The following is a 21,977-nucleotide window of genomic DNA, read 5'->3' on the forward strand; positions in this document are numbered from 1 at the left end:
TTTAATCGTGGAATAAGGGTTTGAAATATCTTATAATTGGATTAGTATTATTTCAAATTGGTCTTAGTTCTGTGTAACTTGGGGAATGGCATGTTTTGTGTTGCCCAGGCTGGCGATATCTCAAGAAGTTGTCTTTACCTGAGAAAGAAAACAAAAAAAACCTTCATTATCTCAACCCTCCTTGGCACATGGCTCCATGGCTTTCTCTGTTACTGGGGCATCGCTGCAGACACCTCTCTAATGAGTCTGTGTGCTCAAAGTTTTTCTCTGAACATCACCAATTCTCCTGCCTGGGCGTCTGAGCCCTTACTTCTTTCATTCCTTTCCTCACAACATATCAAGATGGTTTTTCACTTCATTGATGAGAGTTGCAAAACACCTTTTTTTGACCATAATTGCTCAAGACAAGATTATTTACACAGACTGCGCAATGCACCATAACTTGTTTACTTTGTTTCAGTGCCAACTATTTTTGATCTTTACTAGTCAAACGCTTCGGGAAAAGAGCTGGACTCTTGCTGTTCAGACACTATTGGCACGCTAAAACTCATCTCACCTCCAGTGTTTTGATGCTGTGCAGCTCATTCCAGTGCGTGAAAAACACTGTCTTTCTCATAAATGTTTTGCTTCGTTATATTGACACATCTGTTCACTTTTTCTCTATCAGCAATCCACTTCTCAAACATGTCTTGATCAGCACTTTCTCCCATTGAAGTGATGATTTGAGGTGATAGTAAAAGTGAGATCATCCATTCCCACTCCTGACTACATATCACTTCTTCTTACTGACACTGCAGTGCGGATCACTTTGATGTGTGACAGTGTGCAAGTGCATGTATACCATATGCGTGTAAGTGCTAGTCTAATATGCAGCTTGTGAGTGCATGTAGACTGTAAATGTGTGTGTATGAATGCTTGCACATTCCACAAGTGCATGCTTCAGGATGTGTATGCCAGTTTAAATTCTGCTGAAATCCTCCCTCCCCTGGCTTGCACAGTTAATATTTATGCGGGCGCTATTTTCTCTCTTCACATAGACACAGCCTGAAGGCATGATTTCCGGCTCCTCTGTCCCTCCCACCTCTCCTTTCTTCCAGTCTCTCTGTGTATGAGTAATTGCTTTCACAGGTAGAGGCTTGTCGACCGCATTGAAGTGCAAACCAGTGCAGTGTTAAGTTGTGGGTGCTGGAAGGAAACTGAGAGAGGAATGGGGTGTGGGGGTCGAAGGAGGCTTTTCTGGAGAGGATGAATGTCCCAAGGGAAAGTCTGCAGAAGGTGCTTTTTTAGTAGTTATTTCCATCTCTTTCTCTCCCCCTTCTATCTCCCCCTTCACCTTACCCATCTCTCCCTTTTTCTGATTCCTGTCTGATCCTTTCTTTCTCTCCCCCCCCCCCCCCTCGCTCCATGTGTCCTTGGAGATGTTTTGGCATTGCTGGACTAAGGGATGACAGCGTGGCTCATCCTCAGTTATCAGTTGGATGGTTTTGATTGACAGCATGAATTAATTAGTTTGGAGGAAAAATGAACTTTCTCCTTGGCTGTATGTACAAAAACACTCTTTCACACACACATGAATTACTTATTAATATCTGCTGCATATGTTTCCTGGTCTCCAGATACAAAACACAAAGAAAACAAAACACAAACAAAAAAACATATTGACAGCAAATATCCAATGTTTTGCATAACCTGTCCCACACAGTACACTTCAAGCTGAACAGACATGACACACACACACACACACCAACACACACATAGTACCAAAGAACAGCAGCATCTGATGACTTATGACTCCTTGAAGATGGGTGAAACTAATATACATTATAGATGTGAACTGAAATGCCTGTAGAGACTCTTTGACTTTTACATTTGTTTGGTGGCTTCTGGGTTTGATTTGTTTGCTAGCTCTACATTGATCACACTCAGCTGATGTCTGATCCTTTCAATTCTAGGGTGAGCGAGGCACGTTCATTGTGTGTTGTCAGAGTGCCTCCTGCTGGTGTTAAAGGAAACTGGATTTAGAAAAATCACAGTGCTGCCCTTGGGTGCACAGTAAATAAGATGGGATACAAGATACAATTATCTTTTATAGTATATTCTAAATATGAGAGGTAGGGGAAGAAAATGCCTGAAATGTGGCGATGACAGCAGTAAAACAAAAACACTACGACATCATATTTAAACATGCTTTGAACAGAGGCTGAGACAACTAACATTAATGCTAAGTAGGCTGTCTTTTGTCTTGCTTTGGGACTGCAAACAGAGAAATTTCACTCCAGAATTCAAGTCCATGATTCACAATATACCTGATTAATTTCTGCTTTTCACTACAGAGGATTCAGGAGATCAGGGACAGGAAACTGTCTGTCTCAAATGTGAAGATGGTTATTACCAGTAAGTCTCTGCAACTGAGAGTTTCATGGGATTACACCCCCGTATTCATAAGTCCTCATATTGATGCTATCTGTCTTACTGTCTGTCAATCAGGTTAGGCACAGACTGTCATCAGTCCTGTCCAGATCGGACCTACAGTGTGAACGACACCATGGTGTGTGCTCCATGTGAAGACAAACAATGTGTCATCTGTGACCAGTCCCAGTGCTACTGGTGTGAAGAGGGATTCTATGTCTTCGGTAATATTTGTAATATTTATAATTTGGGGTGGAGTTATGGTGTGAATCAGCCAGTAAACTCTTGGGCCTAGAATGAGTAACTCAGTATCCTTTAGATATGGTAGACAGGGTGGGGCACTGTGCCCTGAGGAGCTGATACCTCACTAGAAATAATAGTTTCAATGTCACTGCACAGTTCTCAGAATCTTTAATGATTTCTCTCAGACATTTCTAGGGACACATCCGATTTCAATATAGAATAGTAGACAGTAATTAGTACATAGTATTTTTAAAATGTGTTTAAATAGCTGTATACAATACAACAAAAGTTTCCAAAAAAGTGTGTTTGTGTGTCCAGATGGTGAGTGTGTGGATCACTGTAGGGAAGGTTTCTTTGTGGATGAGGAGAGCCGAGACTGTGAGCCTTGTCACCGCACCTGTCGCACCTGTGGAGGACCACAATATAATGACTGTGACTCCTGCGAGGACGGATTCACACTGAAGGAGGGGGAGTGTTTAGAGGGCAGGCAGCTTGCTCCGTGCCCTGAGAAACACTTCAGAAACAGTACGGAAAATCTTAATGTTACCTTACCCACCTCTAACCTTTTGTTTTGGGTGAAGTTATTTCAATTCCCACATTCTAAGAAAAATAAGTAATTCAATAAACTGAAGCATGTCTCTACTTTTACTTGTAAATTGAGGCTTACTTTCTTCAGCTTTTCTTTAATAACCATCAAAATGAAATGAAACTGGAAGTATTGCTGCTACTGGAACATCTTGCAGTGAAATACATCGTTGTTTCTGTCATTAGGTAGTCAATAACACATCCCATCTCATATGTTTTCAGTTAATATGACATTTTATGAGGGTCGTCCCCTCTCATTTCTTCCTCACTTCTATGTTATTTATGTCTACATATTTCGTCTGGTGTCTGTTTACCATCAGGTCAGGGTGAATGTGAGCTGTGCCACTCGTCCTGTAAGACTTGCTCTGCTGCAGGGAAGGACAGCTGCAGCAGCTGCCACTCAGGTAAACATGTGCTGTCTGTATGCCACATTAGACTAAACTTCTGGAACTACATGTTTAGTAGACTTGTCTTTCATGTTTTAGGCAAACTTGCAGTCAAAGTACATGTTTTTTCTTTAGCAAGCAGTATGAGAAAGAATGATAAATAATCTGCCTTAAATTTAAACAAGTTTCGGATCACACAACTTTTGTGTCCTTTTTCTTGTATCAGTGGTCTGATCTGTCTTTCTGTCTTCAGGTCGTTTCTTGACTGCTCGACAGACCTGCACGAATCGCTGTCCACCTGGCACGTTTTCCAACAAGGTGTCTAGACAGTGTGAAGACTGCTCAAAAGGATGTGTCGTGTGCCAGGATGCCCAGCAGTGCCAGCGCTGTCGCAGTGGGCTTTACATGCACAATGGAGAGTGTGTGGTGGAGTGTCCAAGGTGCTTGTCCTGTTTTCTCTTTTCTTGACTATAAAGGTGCATTGTCATAACACATCAAAATGGCACCTGATTCTCTCCTCTGCCTGCCTCTTTCCCAGAGGATTTCCTCAAGGTGGTGATTGCCAGCTGTGTGCCCCAGAATGTGCAACTTGCCAGAAAAATCCCTCTCACTGTCTGAGCTGTGAGAGAAAGTACTTGCTGCTGGACCACTCCTGCAGGTCATACTGTCCAGAGGGCTATTACGCCACAAAGACAGAATGCCGTCTCTGTCCATCTCACTGTAAAGAGTGCAATCAAGATGGCCTGTGTAAGCGTAAGTATGCTGTTTGCAGCTGTGAAGGTTAGAGAAGAACTGGAAGGGTAAAGGAAGTGAGGACCAGAGGAGAAGCAGATGACAAGAAAGATGACAGGGGGAATGATACTAAAAAGTCAAATATACACCACATAGAGTTTCATTTTGGAAATCGCAACTTGTCATGCATTGAGCTGTTGTGGTCTTAAGTGCAAAAAAAGGAAGCACAAATAAATGGCTGCTTGTATTTATTAGACATATGTATTTCAAGTCAGTTGAATAGCAATTACCATTATCTCTATGGTCTCCCCTCAAGTTAAGTCAAACATTTATATACATTTTTTATAATGGCAATTAGTAATTTGGCCACTGGCCTAGATTTCAGAGTTTTTTTTTTTTTTTGCAAATGATGTAAATAACATTGTTATTTACTGTCTCTTCCAGAGTGTGCCCAATACTACTTCCTCCATGACGATAAGTGTGTAGATGATTGTCCCTATGGCTACTTTGCCAGTGAGCTGCAACACGAGTGTATGCGTTGCCATGCCGATTGTGCCTCATGTGATGGTCCGGGATTTGATGACTGTGATGTGTGTCGCAACTCGAAAGCTGTCCGTTACAATGGAGAGTGTCTGCCTAGGTGTCCCACCAGCACTTACTATGATGAGACTACCAATGAATGTAGAGGTAGGGATGTGGGATGATTATTGTGATCATTCAAAATAAACTGGCAGGAGTTACTGCTAAACTATGTGTCTTGGCTTTCCATTTTCCCAGATTGTGACAGGTCATGTCTGACTTGCTCAGGCCATGAGCCCTCATCCTGCCTCAGCTGCATCACCAATACGCGTAAAGATGCCAGTGGACACTGTGTGTGGTTCAGTGAGTGCCCTCTGCGCTCATACATGGACCAGAATGGGGAGTGCCAACAGTGTCACAAACTCTGCCATCGCTGTTCTGGGCCGGGCAAAGACCACTGCTTCAGCTGCCACGAGCCTCACTTCCTCCTGAGTGAGGAGAAAATATGTTTGATTACTCCGCAGTAAATGTTATGCTTCTTATCCACCAAAAGGAAATTTCTCCTTTTAAAATGATAACTTTCTGTCTGTGTCCCTCAGATAACACATGTGTGCAGTCGTGTCCTGTGGGTTACTATGCTGAGGACAGGGACCAACGTGTGTGTGAGCTCTGTCACTTCAGCTGTAAATCGTGTGTTGGTCGTCACAGTGTGCAGTGTGTCACCTGTAAACCTGGATTTTTCAAGCAGGGAAGCAGCTGCGTTGAAACCTGCTCAGAGAGGTTTGAAGAGCACACCGACACACAAAGTCTCCTTTTCCTTTTCATCAAAAAGCATCATGAACTAAACAGATATCCTCTCTCCCTCCCAGTCACTTTGGCAACACCTCCACCATGGTTTGCGAGCGTTGTGACCCCTCTTGTAGCCAGTGCTGGGGTCGTGGTAACAGAAACTGTCTGAGTTGTAGGGAGGGCTATGTCTACCTGAGGCAGAGGGGACAGTGCCTGCAGAGCTGCCCAGCAAACCACTACCAAGATAGCAGGTCCAAAACCTGTCACAAGTGTCACCCCACCTGCAAGACCTGCAGCGGTAAAGAGGCCTGTCATGACTTATTTCTGATGTGTGCTGGGTTTTTGTTTGATTTCACATTAGTGAGCATGAATAGTTTGAACAGTTTCCTTTTTTGATATGTTGGGTTTAAATAATGACATAGAAATTACCAGAATAACTTTCAGGTGATAACATAATTTCTACCCCTTTTAGGTATTTTGGGAAGCAATTTTAACTTTTATTTTGTTTTTTGAAAATAGAGTTGAGACTAGACAGGAGATAATGAGAGGAAGAGAGAGGGATGACAAATGATGTAACAAAAATCCTTAGCTGGACTCGAAACTGGGGACGTTGTCATTATATGGTCAGGGGACACCTTAGAATAAAAAATACATTGTATCCCTACACATATTCTAAAATAAGCACGTATGTCACAGTATTATCATATTAATTGTCTTATTTATCACAGACCCCTGCCCCTAAGCCGAGACATGCCCTTTGATATGCTTTTTATTTGGAAATTCCATTTCGTATTGTGTGATATGTGTCTGTCTGTCCTTCCAGATGAGGGCGCTCTGGCCTGTAAATCCTGTTATGACGGTTACATATATATGAGTGGCATCTGTGAATCACAGTGTCTCATAGGCTTCTATGCTGAGTCACAGGTGACAAAGTTACATGTACTGAAAAATTCCAACTAACTTTTCACATTTGTTGTGAAAAAATTAATGACAAATTAGAGCTCTGGCTGCAGTTTTGCACGGCTGCTATGTAATTCATGAAGCAGTATTTGGAGATAAAAGTGTGTGAAATTGACTCAGTCTGCTCCTCCAGGGCTCTGAGTCTGGGAGCGATGAGCCCAACTGCAAGGCATGTGACCAGTCCTGCCTGGACTGCCGAGGTCCCAGCAAGTGGAACTGTACAGTTTGCCCTGCTATCCAGATCCTGACTGATGATGGCCGCTGCTTGTCGTGCTGTGGAAATGAGACGCACCATGATGATAAACCATTACCCTGGGAGTGCTGTGACTGCCACGTCTCACGAGGTAAAGGAGAACCCACACTGGAACACAGACTTCCACACAGACAGATCACTGAGGCCTCTTGTTCTGGATTGGTGGATACTTTCAGGGTATCTTTCATTTGTAATGGCTGCCCTGTATAATTGATCTAATTGATAGCTTTCCCACTGTGAAGACATGAGCTTCATCTTCTTGCCAAACAGGGTTTCCAGTATTTTAGAAAGACAATAAACTTACGACTATGAGGAATTTTCCATGCTTTCTTGGCCTCTGGCCATCACAGACAGGACTGCATTTCATTGAAACAAGAGTCTCCAAAAACACACTTCAGCCAGACGAGGAATCATCAGAAACAAACAGAGTATACAGATTACTGTTGTCTAATGTAATCTAATGGTCTGCTCCATCTCTGTCTTCTCAGAGGAGTGCTTCAAGAGTGTCAACTTTAAGTTGATGGAGGATTTAGAGGCCCAATTTGGCACCGCCAAACTCTATACCACTGCCTGTGTTCTACTTATCCTCACTGTCGGTGGAGTTGTCTTCCTCTTCCTCAATGCTCGATCTAAATCACTTGCCATCGCAGCCCAAACCAAAGCTGGTGGCTATCAGAAACTGGACACCAACGGAGGTATTGCTTCACAACCCACCACCTCCTCTTCATTCGGGGAGTACAGTGACAGAATTATTGAGCGTGAGAATGACGAGGAAGATGATGATGATGATGATGATATTGTGTACATGGGACAAGATGGGACAGTGTATCGAAAATTCAAGTACGGACTCTTGGATGAAGATGAGATTGAGCTAGAGTATGATGATGAGAGCTACTCATACACATGAAACTAAAGCACAAAAGACCTGACTGGACAGACGTAGATCTTCCTTACGTATCATTACCGTCTAAACATGCTGTGAAAATTGTTTCTCGTTTGAAAAGTGCTTGAAACAGATGGGAGGACTGACCACTCCTCAGATAAATGATGTATATCTAATCATAACTTCCCACATAGTCCACATTATACAGCAGCTTTATCTTGCCAAGGCTGTAAAAGGGGTATCACAACTCAAATTAACACAACATATTTAGGTACATATTTTAGATACGTACATATCTGAGAACAAAAATATCTGACTTTTGCCCGTCACTTAGAGGACCTCATCCAAGCCTGGTCAGAATATTTGTTTTACGTGTGTAAATCTAGCAGAGATTAGAGCTATAAAATTATTCTAATTACTAGTGCCAGTGTAGAGTTGGTCAGTAAATCTGCAAGTCATCTAAATTCAGTTTGATTATTATATAATTGTGACTCATCTGAGACTGATGTGGCTGCTGGGCCAAAATAAAATTGCAAGGAGAGTTTAAATTTCCTCTTTGAGTCACAAAGTTGTGAATGTGTTGTCAGTCACATTCATTTTCATGTGTTTGTTTACATTTTCTAGAAAAACTCATTTCATTTGAAGAAAATATTTATGCAGACAACATTAAATGATACAGTACATAATATTATCCTCCATAATAATTCACTCATGTTAGTCATGATTTGCAGAGACAAAACAACCAAAAAAACATCGACACATCCAGGATACATTACATTACATTTAGTTGCAAATTTCAGTCAGTGTTATCACCCCAGTTTACTCCACATTTAGACAGAGTGCTAATATAATATACTTCCTCTGTTTCTACATCATTTGGTTTAAGGCACTTATTAATCACTGTTATGTATATTACTGTCTGTACTTGCTGTGTTATAGTGTGTTTTTGTGCTGAGACACCTCAAAAGTCAAAGCAGAGTCTACACTGGAGCACAATCCCATCTGTAACCCTGTTTGGTGCTGTAAGGATCTTTCTCAGGTTAGTTTACACTGAGAGGGAGAGCTTTTCTCAGGGGTTTTCCTTTTGTTGAGGTCACAGTTAAATGCTACCATCTGCAGGTCTGTGAATTTGTCCAGATTTCCACGACAGAAAGTTGCAGGTGGAGTGACTTATCTGGACTTTTTCTTTAAAATATTTTGGCTCAACTCTAATGTTTTGACTCCGGAGTTGTGCATCTGGCTTATACTACTGTCTTCCTGAGATATTAACAGGCCTGCATCTCACACTCACAGGAAAGTGTGAAGAATAAGTAATTTGAATTGCTGTGAGTGACTGTTTCACAATCAAGTTGGATTTTGTTCTGTGTTGTGAGTTCCACCTTGGTGAAACTTTGGGTTATGATTAATTTATAAGCTGCAGATGTGCTGTTGTACAGAAGTGAGTGGAAGTAGATTTGGGGGAGAATAGCATGTAAATAAACACACAAGTGACTGCAGTTGTCTGTTCCCTATAACTGATATTAAATTGTGTGATTTCATACAGCTGAATTAATGTATTTTTCCAAAAAAAAGCCTATATTGACTTCTGCAAGTGTGGCTCTGTTACAAGGAAATTATTTTAAGTTATTATTGCTATTGCTGTAGTCATAAAAAGGCAACAAACATGCTGGTCTATTTAATATTACATAATACTGAGATAAATCCTAACTCATTACTGCTTTTAAAGTTCTGCATTGTTCAAATTACTACTTACTACTATTGCTACTTAATGATACATCAAGTTCACTAGACATTAATGTTAAGTTGGCTTTTGGTAACCTTTGAACAGGCTGAGTCCAGTGCCTTATCTCATACCAGATTCAACAAATAGACTTTGACAAATGTATTTTGATCAAACTATTTATTTGATGACATATAATGAAAATGCAAAAGACATGTTGAACCTTTAACAACACATGCAGTAACCCTGGTCCCTGTGTAAACTAAATGAATAATTGAAAAAAAATCAGCCTGGAAAACATTCCCTGTTAACATCTTTGACAGGTTTGAAGAAGCAGTACACTACAATTCAAATATATTAAGTGCTTTAGACGATAAATATAATGGGTGACGAGGCATTCAACATGAAAGCAGTGGATTTCTAAACGTGATTACAGTGGCGCACTGCTTCCTGCATCTGCTCTTTCATTCTTTAAGTTGGCCTCAATGTGCACCATCTTCAAGCTTTTAGAGATTTCAACTCTACAGCCGCGTCAGTAACGAAAATAAACCGATTAAATAGAAATACATTAAAACTACCAGACTGGGGGCAGAAAGGTACCTGGAAAAACAGCTAAGCTCTTGTTGGGAAAGGATCATAGCTACTGTTGCATGATAAATGTCAACATTCATAAACTGCAGTCATAGCTTTTACTCCCTATATTGACACTTTAATAAAGTAAAATAAAATACAGACTTAAAATTCCAAATCACATAACTAGACTTATGTATATATCATTCATTTAAAACAGTTATTTACAGAGGTTCAAAGAGAGAAAAGTCACTTTCTTTGTAAAAGCCAAACAGATGCAGGCAAACGCACACAGACCTAAAACACACAATATCCTCTTATAGGGTTTTGAATACATTTGTGGCAATTAAAAAAGACCCAGTGAAATAAAAAAAAAAAAAAAGGAACTGCAAAATGTAAAGAATATTGTGTGGTTTTTCTGTTCAGACTTCTGCATGTTCATTCTTTAACATTTTTATGGTATCAAGTTGTATTCATACACTTCAAAGATTGTTCCTGTGGACCTTATGCTTCTTCATCTTACCTCATCTAGCAATATTTTACCATCTATTACAAACCCACAGAGATTGGTGGACTGTAGGTCTAAGCTGCAGTGAAGAAAAATGCAAAAAACCTCACTGACGTGCATAAGAACTTGCTTGGTCATTCAATCTTAGTGTCCGTCAGAAAGTCAACCATTTGTGATAATGGAAAGATTATTTAGTGTTAAGGCAAAACCACTCAAATCCAGGGGGCTAATATGAATGAATTATTTTAAAAAGCTTATTGTTTAAGTATAATTTTGTACACACTTCATGAAATAATCATGTTGCTGATAGTTAAATTATTCCTCTCTACAACCATTGTTTTTCTCTGCATAACGCATCATCAAAAACCAATCACTGATCCAATGTAATAGGGTCATTCATTTCTAGGGCATTGATAACCAGTAGAGGGCTTGTGCCACAAAGGAGATTTTCTCAAGAGGACAATGGAAGGAGCTAGCAAGGACACTTTAATACCACTAAATTTACATCATTTCATAATTCAATCTCCCAGTCTTCACACAGACGCCTTGCATTTAGCCACATTGTTGAATACAGTCATCAAACGACGTGATCAGTGTGTTTGTTACAGATAACAATGCCCAGACTTACTATCTAACCATCTGACGAAGAAATAAATCACAACAGAAACCGACAAAAAAAGTGTTGTATTTTCGACTTTGGCTATAAAGTGATCAAAGAGTTGAGTTTATGGAGTTTATAGTTTGTCGTTCTTTCTATACAGATTGTCACAAAAATGCACGCATTTTGTGGTCGCTCATCCCAAAATTTATATTTTTGGGTACCTTCTCACAGAAAAGATTCCAAATATACAGTAGGACCAGTGAGAGCCAAGAGCTTCATTAACAGTTACTGTGCTAGGTGAGGCAATTTGGTGCAAATATATACAAATAAACTTAATCTATTAAGTAATTCGCTGCTACAACAAACCCACAGGAAGTTAAACAGCTCTTTAAACTCGGGCTGATGGACAAAGTAAATAAAAAAAAAAAGAATGGTTGTTCAGTAATATGTCCATGTGCAGACATGGCGACAGCAAAGATAACTCAGAATGAGGATGTGCATTTTAGTCAGTACATACATATGCACCTGTGTGTATTTAGAAACCTCTGTATTGTTCTGGTGTGTGTGTGTGTGCGTGTGTGTGCATGCGCACAAAGTGCAGCAGTCACAGCCAACTGTCAGTGACCATTCATAATAGTCTGTGATGTGGTTGCGGTGGTGGGGGCCAGGGCTGAAGCTGAGCTGGGAGCGCTGGTAAAGAAGTTGTCGTCTCTCAGTTTGAGATGCTCTGGAAGTTCCAGCTTGAACTTGGCCTCCTCAATGTCATTGTTAATGGCAGTAATGAGGGCTTCTACTTGGAAGAGACGAGATAGTTATGAGGACATGCAGAAAAGGAGTCAGAGAAAAGTGTGGGGAGAAAGATGCAAATAAAAAGACTGAGTGTATAGCAAAGGGGGATCATTGCAGGGAAAGAGTACCAATAATATGATAAAGTCTGGAGGCATGGGAAAATGCAGATATCTTTGAGACCAGACATGCAAAGACGGGAGCTTGTGTGTGTGTGAGAGAGAAAGGTGTCGTACCGAGTGAGTCGTAGCTTCTCTCTGGACGGATGTAGCCCACCAAGACAACACTGAGAATCTCGCCATAAAAGTCCTCTTTGAATGTGTGAATCACATGAGCCTCCTGCAAACAAATTTTTTGATTTTTTTATAAGAGTATGATTTGCATCCAGCCCTGATACTGCTGAAAAATGACTGAGTGAATGGAGTATATGATGCTATTTTAAGAATTTAAAACCATGACCATTATTAACTCAAAAACATGACCATGAAAACAGCTTTAAAAGGGGACATATTATGCAAAATGCACTTTTATAAATACATGCCCTGGGGTGCACAGAGACCCTAAAACTCTGAAAACCTGAATCTACCTCACTGTCTGCCATTGTTATTATCTTGCTAACGCTAGCTCCAGTAAAATTAAGATGTCAAAGGGACAATCAAAACACACAAATTGTTGTGCTGTTTGCACATCTGAGGAAGGGAAGACTCAGTGAATTTAGTTTATTTTGGAAGGAAATGATATGGAGATGTCCCCACAGCGACTGCAGAGTGTGTAATATTTTACTCAGTATCTTAACAATGGCTGGTAACACTATAAGCTCAAGGATGGATGCCAAATTCTGCAATTGCAGCAGAAAAATTGATGTGTAAGAAATACAAAACAGAGTGGTTTAACAGTGAGGACATATTGAGGATTTTCCCTGCTCATTATACTCTGATGACCAAAACACAAAAAATGCTATCGTCATTATTTCACAACATTGGTCAGATGTTTGAAGTCTTCCACTTCAAAATCCTGTTCCCAAGAGACACAACAAAATAAAACTGTGTAATTTAATTTGTTCCAACATTTTCCTCTCCTTTGATTACAGGGAATGGCACAAAAAGTTTTTGAAAAGACCAGTTCAGTCTGACCACCAGCCCCTGGCAATGTTAGCACCAGAACAGTAATCAAGTGATTAAACACAATGACTCCTAGTGTAAAGTCTAACATTTTTATGTTTTCTTCTCAATGAGAGAAATAAACTTGTGACTGCTTTTCTTGCACTAACCATGGACTTCTTGGTATTTTTGTAGTAAGGGTTCCAGCCAATGCTCATCACCATTTTGTAGACATCACCATTACCGAGGGAGGCCCAGCCATAGTAGATCCCTGTGTTGATATCTGCTGGAAGATTATCCACCACAGAATCAGGGAAATTGGCTAGAGAGGGGAGAGAGAGGAGAGGAGAGGAGAGGAAGAGTCAGAAGAATACGAACAAGGTTAGCATGTAAGGTCGGCCACAGAGCCGGTCCTATGTGGGTCGATACCCAGTCGTCATGTAAGTCATTAAGTCGCAAGAGTCATGGTGTGAATGGGTGTTGGGTCGCCCCCTCTTCAGTGTGTACTGCACAGTCCAAAAAGGCCAAAACATTGTCCTTGACATCTTCGCGGGTGAACTTGATGTTGCAATCCACTGCATTGATGTGGTCTGTAAGAGCCTCTACTTCTTGTGCCTTGATCTTAACCCAAGTGTCATCCACATGTCTGAATCAGTGGCTGGGAGGAAGTCCTGTGAAGGAAATCAGTGCCTTCTTCTCCACTTCTTCCATGTATAGATTGGCCACTATGGGAGACACCGGTGAGCCCATGGCACAGCCGTGTTTCTGTCTGTAGTAGCCTTCTTTAAATTGGAAGTAGGTAGTGGTTAGGCAGAGTTCAAGCAAGGAGCATATGTGGTCTGGAGTAAGGTTGGATCTGTTTGGTAGTGTGCTATCTTGGCCCAGGGCCTAACGACCCTAACAGTGTTTATAGGCCTGACCTCCCTACCAGTCAGGTAGAACTGAAGAAGCCTCTTGGATGGGAGGCGAAACGTCTTCAAGTGCTTTCAACAAGCCCAGTTTTTGTGTTTCAGGAAACAAACATGCTACCTGTTTCATATGGCTTTGTGTTTTTGGGTCTTACACCTGCATGTTACTAGGTACTACACTGCTTCCACCTACAAAGTGCTTCTTAATATTGTATGTCATGGTTCAGATTTGCTTAGTAGTTGATTTGACTTTGGCTCTCTCTCTAAATTACATAATAGCTGTTTTGCGGCGCATTATTTTTTCTGTCGCGCTCCGTTAAACTCACATTTACCGCAGACAAGAAAAACGATGCGCGCTCGTTGCGTAAAAAGGTGTCGTCATCAATGCTGGTGAATGTGAGTCGGTAACTAAACGTGTAGTAGTTATCAACGAGCATCAGATATCTGTCAAATCATCGGAAAGACACTTAGATCACATCTACAGACTGCTAGCATTGATGATCTAGCGCTACTCTGGTTTCTGGCTCCGTGTCTTATAGTAAAAGCAGGTTGACCCAGCGTTAAGCTAGGCTACAGGCTACTGAACGCCTCATACACATTAATGTCAGATGGTTAACTTACCTGTGGGAATTCGCAGTTCTTTGCTTCCTCTCCCGAAACCTCGGATGACCTCTCCCCGGCAGAAAAACGGAAGGCTCTTCATGACTGACGATAATGTTGGTTTCACCCGCCTCTCTTAGGTGGACGTTACAGAATGACCTCGAAACAAGGAAGTCGGACTGGCTACTCTGTTAGCTAGCTCCTCCTTGACAGTTGAATATATATCCCTTCAGAGTCCAAAGTCCGTCCTTGTATTTAGCTATTGCTCCACCTTGCCTGGCTGGTTGTTTTAGTGTTAGATAAAGTTGAACGTTACTCACGGAGCAGCGATGGTAAAAGTTCACCAGCTATGCTAGCTAAGCTAACTGCTGTTAGCTTCATCAGAGACACCCTGTAACTAAAACAGTTTAATCCAAAAGTTGTCGGCTGTACAGTACTTGAACGATATCACTCCCGGTGTCTCTCGGGTCCGCTCGTTGTGTAATGATGAAAACGAAGCCCAGGCGCTGTCAGAGAGCCGGTAATGTAACGCTGGTGTTACATGTGTACCTGCACATCTGCGTCTCTGCTGATGTCACCGAGAGTCACATGTTGCCTTCAGGTGTTGTAGGGAATATAGCGATTACAAATGAGACATTCAGGACCCATCTAGGGGGGAAAACGACGCACATTTTCGGCTGGGTGTTTTTGTACTCGAAAAACTAAACTGTTACCCTGTGGCGGTGGGGACCCATGGCAAATTCTAGATGGTTCCAAGTATATTATCGTTTGACAATGTCGCGTTTTTCCCCCTGATATTAATTTATCGTCCCGGTCACGTCCTCACGGACTCTCGCGAGAGGCAAAGCAGCAAATTTGAATTGCTAACATGAAAAGCAATACTCTTGCCCTCCGTAAATTCAAGTTACATTCACTACATTTATTTTTTAAATAAAACATATAGTAATTCCTTGTCAGCCCAGAGTTTGGCTTTTTATAATCACGATTGTTTTTTAACTTGACAGCAGCGGGTCTGTGGGTTTTACAGATACTATACCAGGCACTTACACTAGGTCCACTGGTACACAAAAGAATACAGGCCTATATATATTTTTGTGATATAAATTCTGCATTTAAAATATTCGAAATGAGTCCGAAATTAGTTTTAAAAGACAAATCAACACTATCATCCAGTAGGCTATTTTTCTGACCTGAACTTTAATATTACTTCAGCCTGAAAAAATGCATTTAAATCATTAGGATGTACAAGAAAGACACAGATAGACCCTTAAAGAATAGAATATTATCTTGAAAATATAAGCAAATGTTGATGGTCACTGATTTTGAAAATGCCACAGTAATTTGTTCTGGCGCTACACTTTGATATATATGTATCCACATTAGAGCAGCAGTAAATAAGCAAATAAGTGAATTGAACGCAAGGGTACGATTTTCCATGAAATTCTATAGTAAATATTTTGCTTATCAGATGATTCAGATCCAAAAACACATTAGACCTAGGCTTCAAATAGAGATTTGGTGTGTGTGTGTGTATTCCCATATTTTCTTAGTCATCTATCTGACCTCATAATCCTGCTTTCTGAGTTCCTCTCTATCAAAAATCAGGTGCTGGATTTAACTTAATATAGAGTGGGAAGTACGGTCAGCATGTTCATAAAGTATTATAGCGGCATAATTTTCCACTTTGTTATTTCTACAATACAGCTGCGGTAGAAGGTGCTGAAGTATGACAGCATTTAGTATACAACCAGTGTAGTAGCAATTATGCTGGTCTCAACATTATACTCATAATGTGCATTCACACATAAAAGTCCTATTACTCCCTCCCTGACATGTGTAAGCAGATAAACACTGATCTGAAGTAAGTATGAAGTCTTGGCACACAAGAAGCTCTGAATTCTTGTAAGTGAAGGAGTCTCTTAATGCTTCTCTTCTTATTCTTCAACCATATCATCAATATCCTGGAGCATACAGTAAGCCCCGAAAAGGCCAGATCATAAATTAACATGAAAGTGTGTTACCATGGCATTGCCAATTTACAGTGTAAGCATGTCTGACTGTACTGTGAACTGAAAATCTTTTCTTTAAGAGTATATTCATTGTGGCGTATATCACTTTACACAATGTTGTCCTTACATGGCATAGAAATAAGATTAAAACTAAGAATTTCATTCATTGATATGGTTTAAGGAAACCCCCGTCTCCTCCCAGGATGTATCAAGAAACAACACTGTTGTAGTCTATCTTGCAAATCCAAATATATTTCATTACATTCTTGTGATGGCTACCAATTGAGGGCTGTTTGCAGAAACATCTGTACAGATTGTTGGGAGTCGAAAACTAGTGCTGATAATTTCATACAATAACCAGAGCACTATTATTTAGGCATTGATAGGGTTGGGAATAAATTGACTGTTTTTTTTTTAAAAAAAGGATGGCTATCTCAGTTTCAGAAAATGTTGTTGTACAATTTGGGCAGGACCTTTATTTGGTGACCCAACACTATTCTTTTCTACTTTTTGTCCAACAAACTCATTCACATTGGTTTTACTTTGAAAAATGTTGACAGGAAGTCTGACCTTCATAGCCAACAGTGATTCCCCACAGGTACATGTGAATAGACCAAAACTAGTGAACCAAACAGGTTTAACACTGCAGGGGAGCAACAGAGACAGAGATGATCTGCTGCTTGTGAAGTCACAGGTAAGATGAATTTGCAGGTTCTGTTGTTTAGGTTAGGTGGAAAAAAGGTTGAAAATTAGGCTACTTTTATCTTGTGTTTTTTTGCCTAAATGATGCTACTTTCATTAACCCTTTATTGGGCAAAGGACCATATTTGGTAACTTAAGTGGGAGTTCAAAATGCCCGCCCCTTGCCTCACCATGAAGCAGTAGAACTACGAGATTTCTCCAAGCTAATCAGCAACAATCAGGCTACATGACAGACCGACAAGAAACCATATATGGTAACTTCACTGACCTTGATTTTCACCATAACAGTAAATTTTTTTTTTTGAAAAACTCACAAAAGAAAAAAGTCTTGTAATGACCACCAGTAATGGTCTAGGGTTGAAATTTAGAGTGCCCTATAAAGGGTTAAAACATCTGGCTTTACTCACTTAAAAAGCAGGCTAAATTTCTATTTTAAAGTATCAAACAATACATTCTGTTCTCCTAGAATCTATCATATGTATGCTAGCCCTGTATTTAATCTTGAAAAACTTGAAAACTTGCTTAGTGTTATGATTCTGAACTTTTTGGATCCTTGATCAGACATCCAGCAATTTATCTTTTTCCAATCGAAGGCATGTCGTCAAACACCACTCTGTTTCTCCAATCAAAATGATTCTTGGGTTTAGGTGTGTTCAGAAGGGGCCTTTCCATTTGAGGAATGTAAGTTATTATTCCTGGGAGAACGAGTCCATCCAGCTGTGTGCGAGCATTTAGAGGGGGTGGGTGAACAAGTGTGGGATGGTGTGGGATGCTTTCACACATTTCACTGATGAAGTCAATGTGAAGAACAGCACAGTTTACCTTTCATTGAAATCTTTGAAGGTCAATTAATTGTTTTTTACTTGTAGACAACAGAATTTTTGAATTTTGAATTGTGTGGTATAATGAATGTTGGAGCTTTGACTTGAGGCATTGCTTACAGTACTGTTTTGTTTTCCTATCCATATGTTATGTAAGTTTTTAAGTAGGTTAAGTAGTTTAATTGTAAAACAAATGTGAGCTCTAATACAAAGACACAAACAAATAGAAATTGTCAGTTCCAGTAGTTTTTTTAACCTACTGTTTATTTTATAAAAATGAAATTTCCAAATATTTGAATTCACTTCATATAATGAAATGAAATAAAATCAAAAATAGAAATCAAAGGCGACAAAATTGTAAAATAAAAGAGGGATGGATTTACAATAACAAAGTTGCATAATGATTTAATATGAAAAAACAATCTCTGCATGTTTTTTTTAAATGTCTATACGTATTTTTATTATAATAAATTTTTTTCTCCATTTCATTAAACTAAACTGGTTGTCCATTGGACAAATATTTCCTTGATTATAGATTTATTTCCTGTAACCAAAAACAATGTCTAAGAGAAATAAATGTCCTTAGTCATCAAGGATCATTCCCATTACTGCAGTCTTGGGGTCCATGAGTAGGGAAACCTTCTAAATGTTATTTATGAAAATAAAAAATTAAGTCTTCAGTTTTGGACATGACTATTACCTTTTCCCATTATGCTTATGTGTGTTGTATGCCTTTTGTTTATTTCCAAATTATATTCTTTTTTTCCCTTTTTTGTGCTCATATTTTAAACAGCGATATCTTGGCTGACTGCCTGTCCGTTAAAAAAACGATTATTAACTAGAAGCATTTCTAGTTAGTAAATGGTAACATTTTCTACATGGAAACATGAATTTCTGCAGGCTTATGGTTGGCTGGAGAATAGCTGTGTTCATATCACCTCTCTCTTATCTTGTTTCTAGGGACACTGTACATATGGAGTGACCAATCTGCCGGGATCCATAATGAGAGGAACTTATCTATACATTGCTAATCATTACATTTAGAGCTATGCTGAGATGCAGTAAAAATGAATGTGGAATTAACTAGAAAATCATCTATGCTGTGTCAGATGATCAAGCTTCTATTTACAGACATTTTAGCTTAGATTTTAGATTGAAATAAGTCTAAATTAGTGATGAAACACCTTAGTGTTGCATGCACCAGGTTTATTTGGAAAGTAGAAAGGGCTTAATACTTCTGGACACATACTGTTTCATTGACAGAAAAAAATATATAATTGAATCTGTGAAAGTAACTTAAAGGCTAAAAGCAGTGGGACTACATAGAGAATTAACACTGTAAAAGCATCTTAGTTGAGGTATTCTTCTCAAATGATGAGGCTACTGAAGCGAAGACAGCGGCCACTGTTGCTGACACTCATAGTTGTACTGGGATCACTGTGGATGCTTTCCCTACTCAGTTGTTCTAAAGCAGGCAAGGATCCTGCCTCCCCCCTCAGGTACAGGCAGTTTGAGTATACAGATGATGATGGCAGCCCAGAGAAAGCGTGCAACTGTTCAGCGATCTTGCGGGGAGACAGGGAGGCACTGGAGCAGGCCAAATTACTGACACTCACTAAGGATTTCCACAAGAGTGTTCGGATCCCTGATGAGTATTATATTAATGCAGCCCAAGACTGCAGGTGCGTTGCTGTTAACTACAAGTTTCAGCAATTGTTCAGATTAAATGTACTGATTTTAAATTCTTTGGCAACATACATTGCCTTTGGTATTTATTCTATATTCTGTATTTACAGGAAATTCAAGATAAGCAGGAAGTACTTAACAGTCCCGTTAAGCCAGGAAGAAGTGGACTTTCCTCTGGCTTACTCCATGGTTGTGCACCATAAGGTATGCAAATCCTGAGGTCTGGATTTAGATTTTACAAAAACCGTTTAGTAGGTCTAAACAATTTACTTTACTAAATCATTAAAGGGACACCAATGATTTTGCACATTCATTGTACTTGTCACAAGAAGTGTACTACTTCTCACTTTGTGGAGACAGCTGCATATTGTCCTCTGTGTCTGTGGTGGAGATTTCCAAAGGTTGAAAGAATAATCCTCATGATGTCATCAAGGTCACTTTTTAGCTACAAACTGGAGGTATGGATTTTGAAAGGTGGGCATTTTGGGTCCAATTTAATCTGTCTTGCTGGAGTGTCCCTTTTAAATGATTTTAAAAACTACAGCAAATATGTTCAAAGATTAGTACATGAAACATACACAAAAATGACTTAATTATTTTTTTCATATACTCCAGGTCCAGAACTTTGAACGATTGCTGCGAGTCATCTATACACCTCAAAATTTTTATTGTGTTCATGTGGACAAAAAATCGGAGGCCTCAGTCATCTCTGCCATCGAGGCCATTACTTCCTGTTTCTCCAATGTCTTCATGGTCAGCCAAGCTGTGAGTGTGGTCTATTCTGCCTGGCCACGCGTCCAAGCTGACCTTAACTGTATGGCTGATCTCTATAACGCCAGCACAAAATGGAAATACTTCATCAACCTTTGTGGCCAGGATTTCCCACTGAAAACCAACTTGGAAATTATAAGGATTTTGCGTTCACTGCAGGGTGGCAATAGCTTGGAGTCAGAAACAATGCCTCCAGAAAAGAGGTGGAGGGTGGCAAATGCTCATCATATAGCTGATGGACAAATCCAGGTAATTCTTTTGGAGAGTTTTGTAATGTGTTAAATTACTATATTGATGTTTTTGCGCAGTAACTTAGCCATTGCCAAAACTTTCTGTTGAGATTGACCCTAATGACTGTCACCATCATATTGAGTCACTGATTCATTTGTCACAGCCATCAGGAAAGACAAAGGGGCCACCTCCATTCAACTTGCCTGTTCTGTCAGGAAATGCCTACATCGTGGTTAACCGAGGCTACATCCGCAGCGTGTTGGAGGACAACCGAATACTGGCACTGATCGAGTGGGCAAAGGACACCTACAGTCCTGATGAGTTTCTGTGGGCAACCATTCAACGAATGCCCGGTGTTCCTGGCTCAATGTGGCCCAACTCCAAATATGACATAACAGACACCAATGCGATTGCACGGCTGGTGAAGTGGGAGTGGCATGAGGGGTCACAGGGTTCACCGATGGCGGTTTACCCAGAGTGTCAAGGCAACCATGTCAGAGGGATATGTGTGTATGGTGCTGGAGACCTGCAGTGGATGCTTGAGCAGCATCATCTCTTTGCCAATAAGTTTGATACAGACACAGATCCCATTGCAGTCTACTGCTTAGAGAAGTATCTGAGACAAAAGGCACTGGCTGAGTTATATTAGGTACATAGGAGTTCTTTATGGCAACCAAAATTAAACCAAAATTGTCTTAAAATTATGAGACAATTTCTATCTTGTAAAGCCATCACTTATAAGATTAAATAACACAATTTTCAATAAAATAAAAGCTGAAGTGACAAGACACAAATACAATAACCCAATAGAAATCTTTTAAATTATTGCAAGTACATTATTCAATCTAACTGCTGCTAATGCAGCAGCACACGAATCTGCTAAAAAGCCCAGAGGAAAAAGTCCTACTTATTTTCACTTGAAAATGGCATTTTATTGGATGCTAGTTAGGTTTTCATTCGTGCAAAATACAGGGAAACCCTGCAGTAAAATCCACTCTAATGTGCAAGAAATCACTGACTTTGGAGAAGACCTGCTGTAATTTCCAGTAAAACAAAATACAATCTTAATGTGGCCAAACTGGTCTCTTCACTCACAGTTCCCATGAAACCTGACAGAGCTTGAGCAGCTGTGCAAAGACAAACTAGGAAAATGTACAAATGCGTATATAGGCTGAAGCCCCGCAAAAGGCCTTAAAGCAGCTGAT

At 40.0% G+C, this 21,977-nt stretch overlaps 3 protein-coding genes across 3 annotated transcripts in view; 2 read left to right on the plus strand and 1 right to left on the minus strand.

Annotated features, from left to right (window-relative positions):
* The window catches only part of pcsk5b (proprotein convertase subtilisin/kexin type 5b), a 72,791-nt gene extending 64,958 nt beyond the window's left edge, over positions 1-7,833 (plus strand). The window contains exons 25-37 of the mRNA XM_070834575.1: positions 2,334-2,394; positions 2,488-2,633; positions 2,971-3,177; positions 3,558-3,641; positions 3,877-4,063; positions 4,162-4,376; positions 4,800-5,042; positions 5,133-5,366; positions 5,474-5,654; positions 5,744-5,961; positions 6,487-6,587; positions 6,757-6,967; positions 7,365-7,833. Of these exons, the coding sequence (XP_070690676.1) occupies positions 2,334-2,394; positions 2,488-2,633; positions 2,971-3,177; positions 3,558-3,641; positions 3,877-4,063; positions 4,162-4,376; positions 4,800-5,042; positions 5,133-5,366; positions 5,474-5,654; positions 5,744-5,961; positions 6,487-6,587; positions 6,757-6,967; positions 7,365-7,783 (2,507 nt within the window). The 3' untranslated portion in view covers positions 7,784-7,833. The remainder of the gene's footprint in view (positions 1-2,333; positions 2,395-2,487; positions 2,634-2,970; positions 3,178-3,557; positions 3,642-3,876; positions 4,064-4,161; positions 4,377-4,799; positions 5,043-5,132; positions 5,367-5,473; positions 5,655-5,743; positions 5,962-6,486; positions 6,588-6,756; positions 6,968-7,364) is intronic.
* A 3,390-nt stretch (positions 7,834-11,223) lies between these two features.
* Positions 11,224-15,113, minus strand: rfk (riboflavin kinase). Its single transcript, XM_070833644.1, has 4 exons — positions 14,574-15,113; positions 13,215-13,366; positions 12,181-12,283; positions 11,224-11,948 (listed from the first exon to the last, which is right to left on the minus strand). The coding sequence occupies exons 1-4, from the start codon at positions 14,653-14,655 to the stop codon at positions 11,776-11,778; spliced, it is 510 nt and encodes a 169-aa protein (XP_070689745.1). The 5' UTR covers positions 14,656-15,113; the 3' UTR covers positions 11,224-11,775.
* A 4,345-nt stretch (positions 15,114-19,458) lies between these two features.
* On the plus strand, positions 19,459-21,421 carry LOC139204310 (beta-1,3-galactosyl-O-glycosyl-glycoprotein beta-1,6-N-acetylglucosaminyltransferase-like). The gene is made up of 4 exons (XM_070834308.1): positions 19,459-19,766; positions 19,881-19,974; positions 20,386-20,790; positions 20,936-21,421. The coding sequence occupies exons 1-4, from the start codon at positions 19,459-19,461 to the stop codon at positions 21,419-21,421; spliced, it is 1,293 nt and encodes a 430-aa protein (XP_070690409.1).
* The last annotated feature ends 556 nt before the right edge of the window (positions 21,422-21,977 follow it).

Source organism: Pempheris klunzingeri, chromosome 7, assembly GCF_042242105.1.
Source record: "Pempheris klunzingeri isolate RE-2024b chromosome 7, fPemKlu1.hap1, whole genome shotgun sequence".
NCBI lineage: Eukaryota > Metazoa > Chordata > Actinopteri > Acropomatiformes > Pempheridae > Pempheris > Pempheris klunzingeri.

Excerpts from the sequence above, each read along its gene's own strand:
- LOC139204310 (XM_070834308.1), top strand. The coding sequence starts at position 19,459 with ATGAGGCTACTGAAGCGAAGACAGCGGCCACTGTTGCTGACACTCATA. Across the intron at positions 19,767-19,880 it reads AATGCAGCCCAAGACTGCAG|GAAATTCAAGATAAGCAGGA; the intron begins GTGCGTTGCTGT and ends CTGTATTTACAG. Across the intron at positions 20,791-20,935 it reads TAGCTGATGGACAAATCCAG|CCATCAGGAAAGACAAAGGG; the intron begins GTAATTCTTTTG and ends CATTTGTCACAG.
- rfk (XM_070833644.1), bottom strand. The coding sequence starts at position 14,655 with ATGAAGAGCCTTCCGTTTTTCTGCCGGGGAGAGGTCATCCGAGGTTTC. Across the intron at positions 13,367-14,573 it reads AGAACTGCGAATTCCCACAG|CCAATTTCCCTGATTCTGTG; the intron begins GTAAGTTAACCA and ends TCCCCTCTCTAG. Across the intron at positions 11,949-12,180 it reads GAGAAGCTACGACTCACTCG|AAGCCCTCATTACTGCCATT; the intron begins GTACGACACCTT and ends TCTTCCAAGTAG.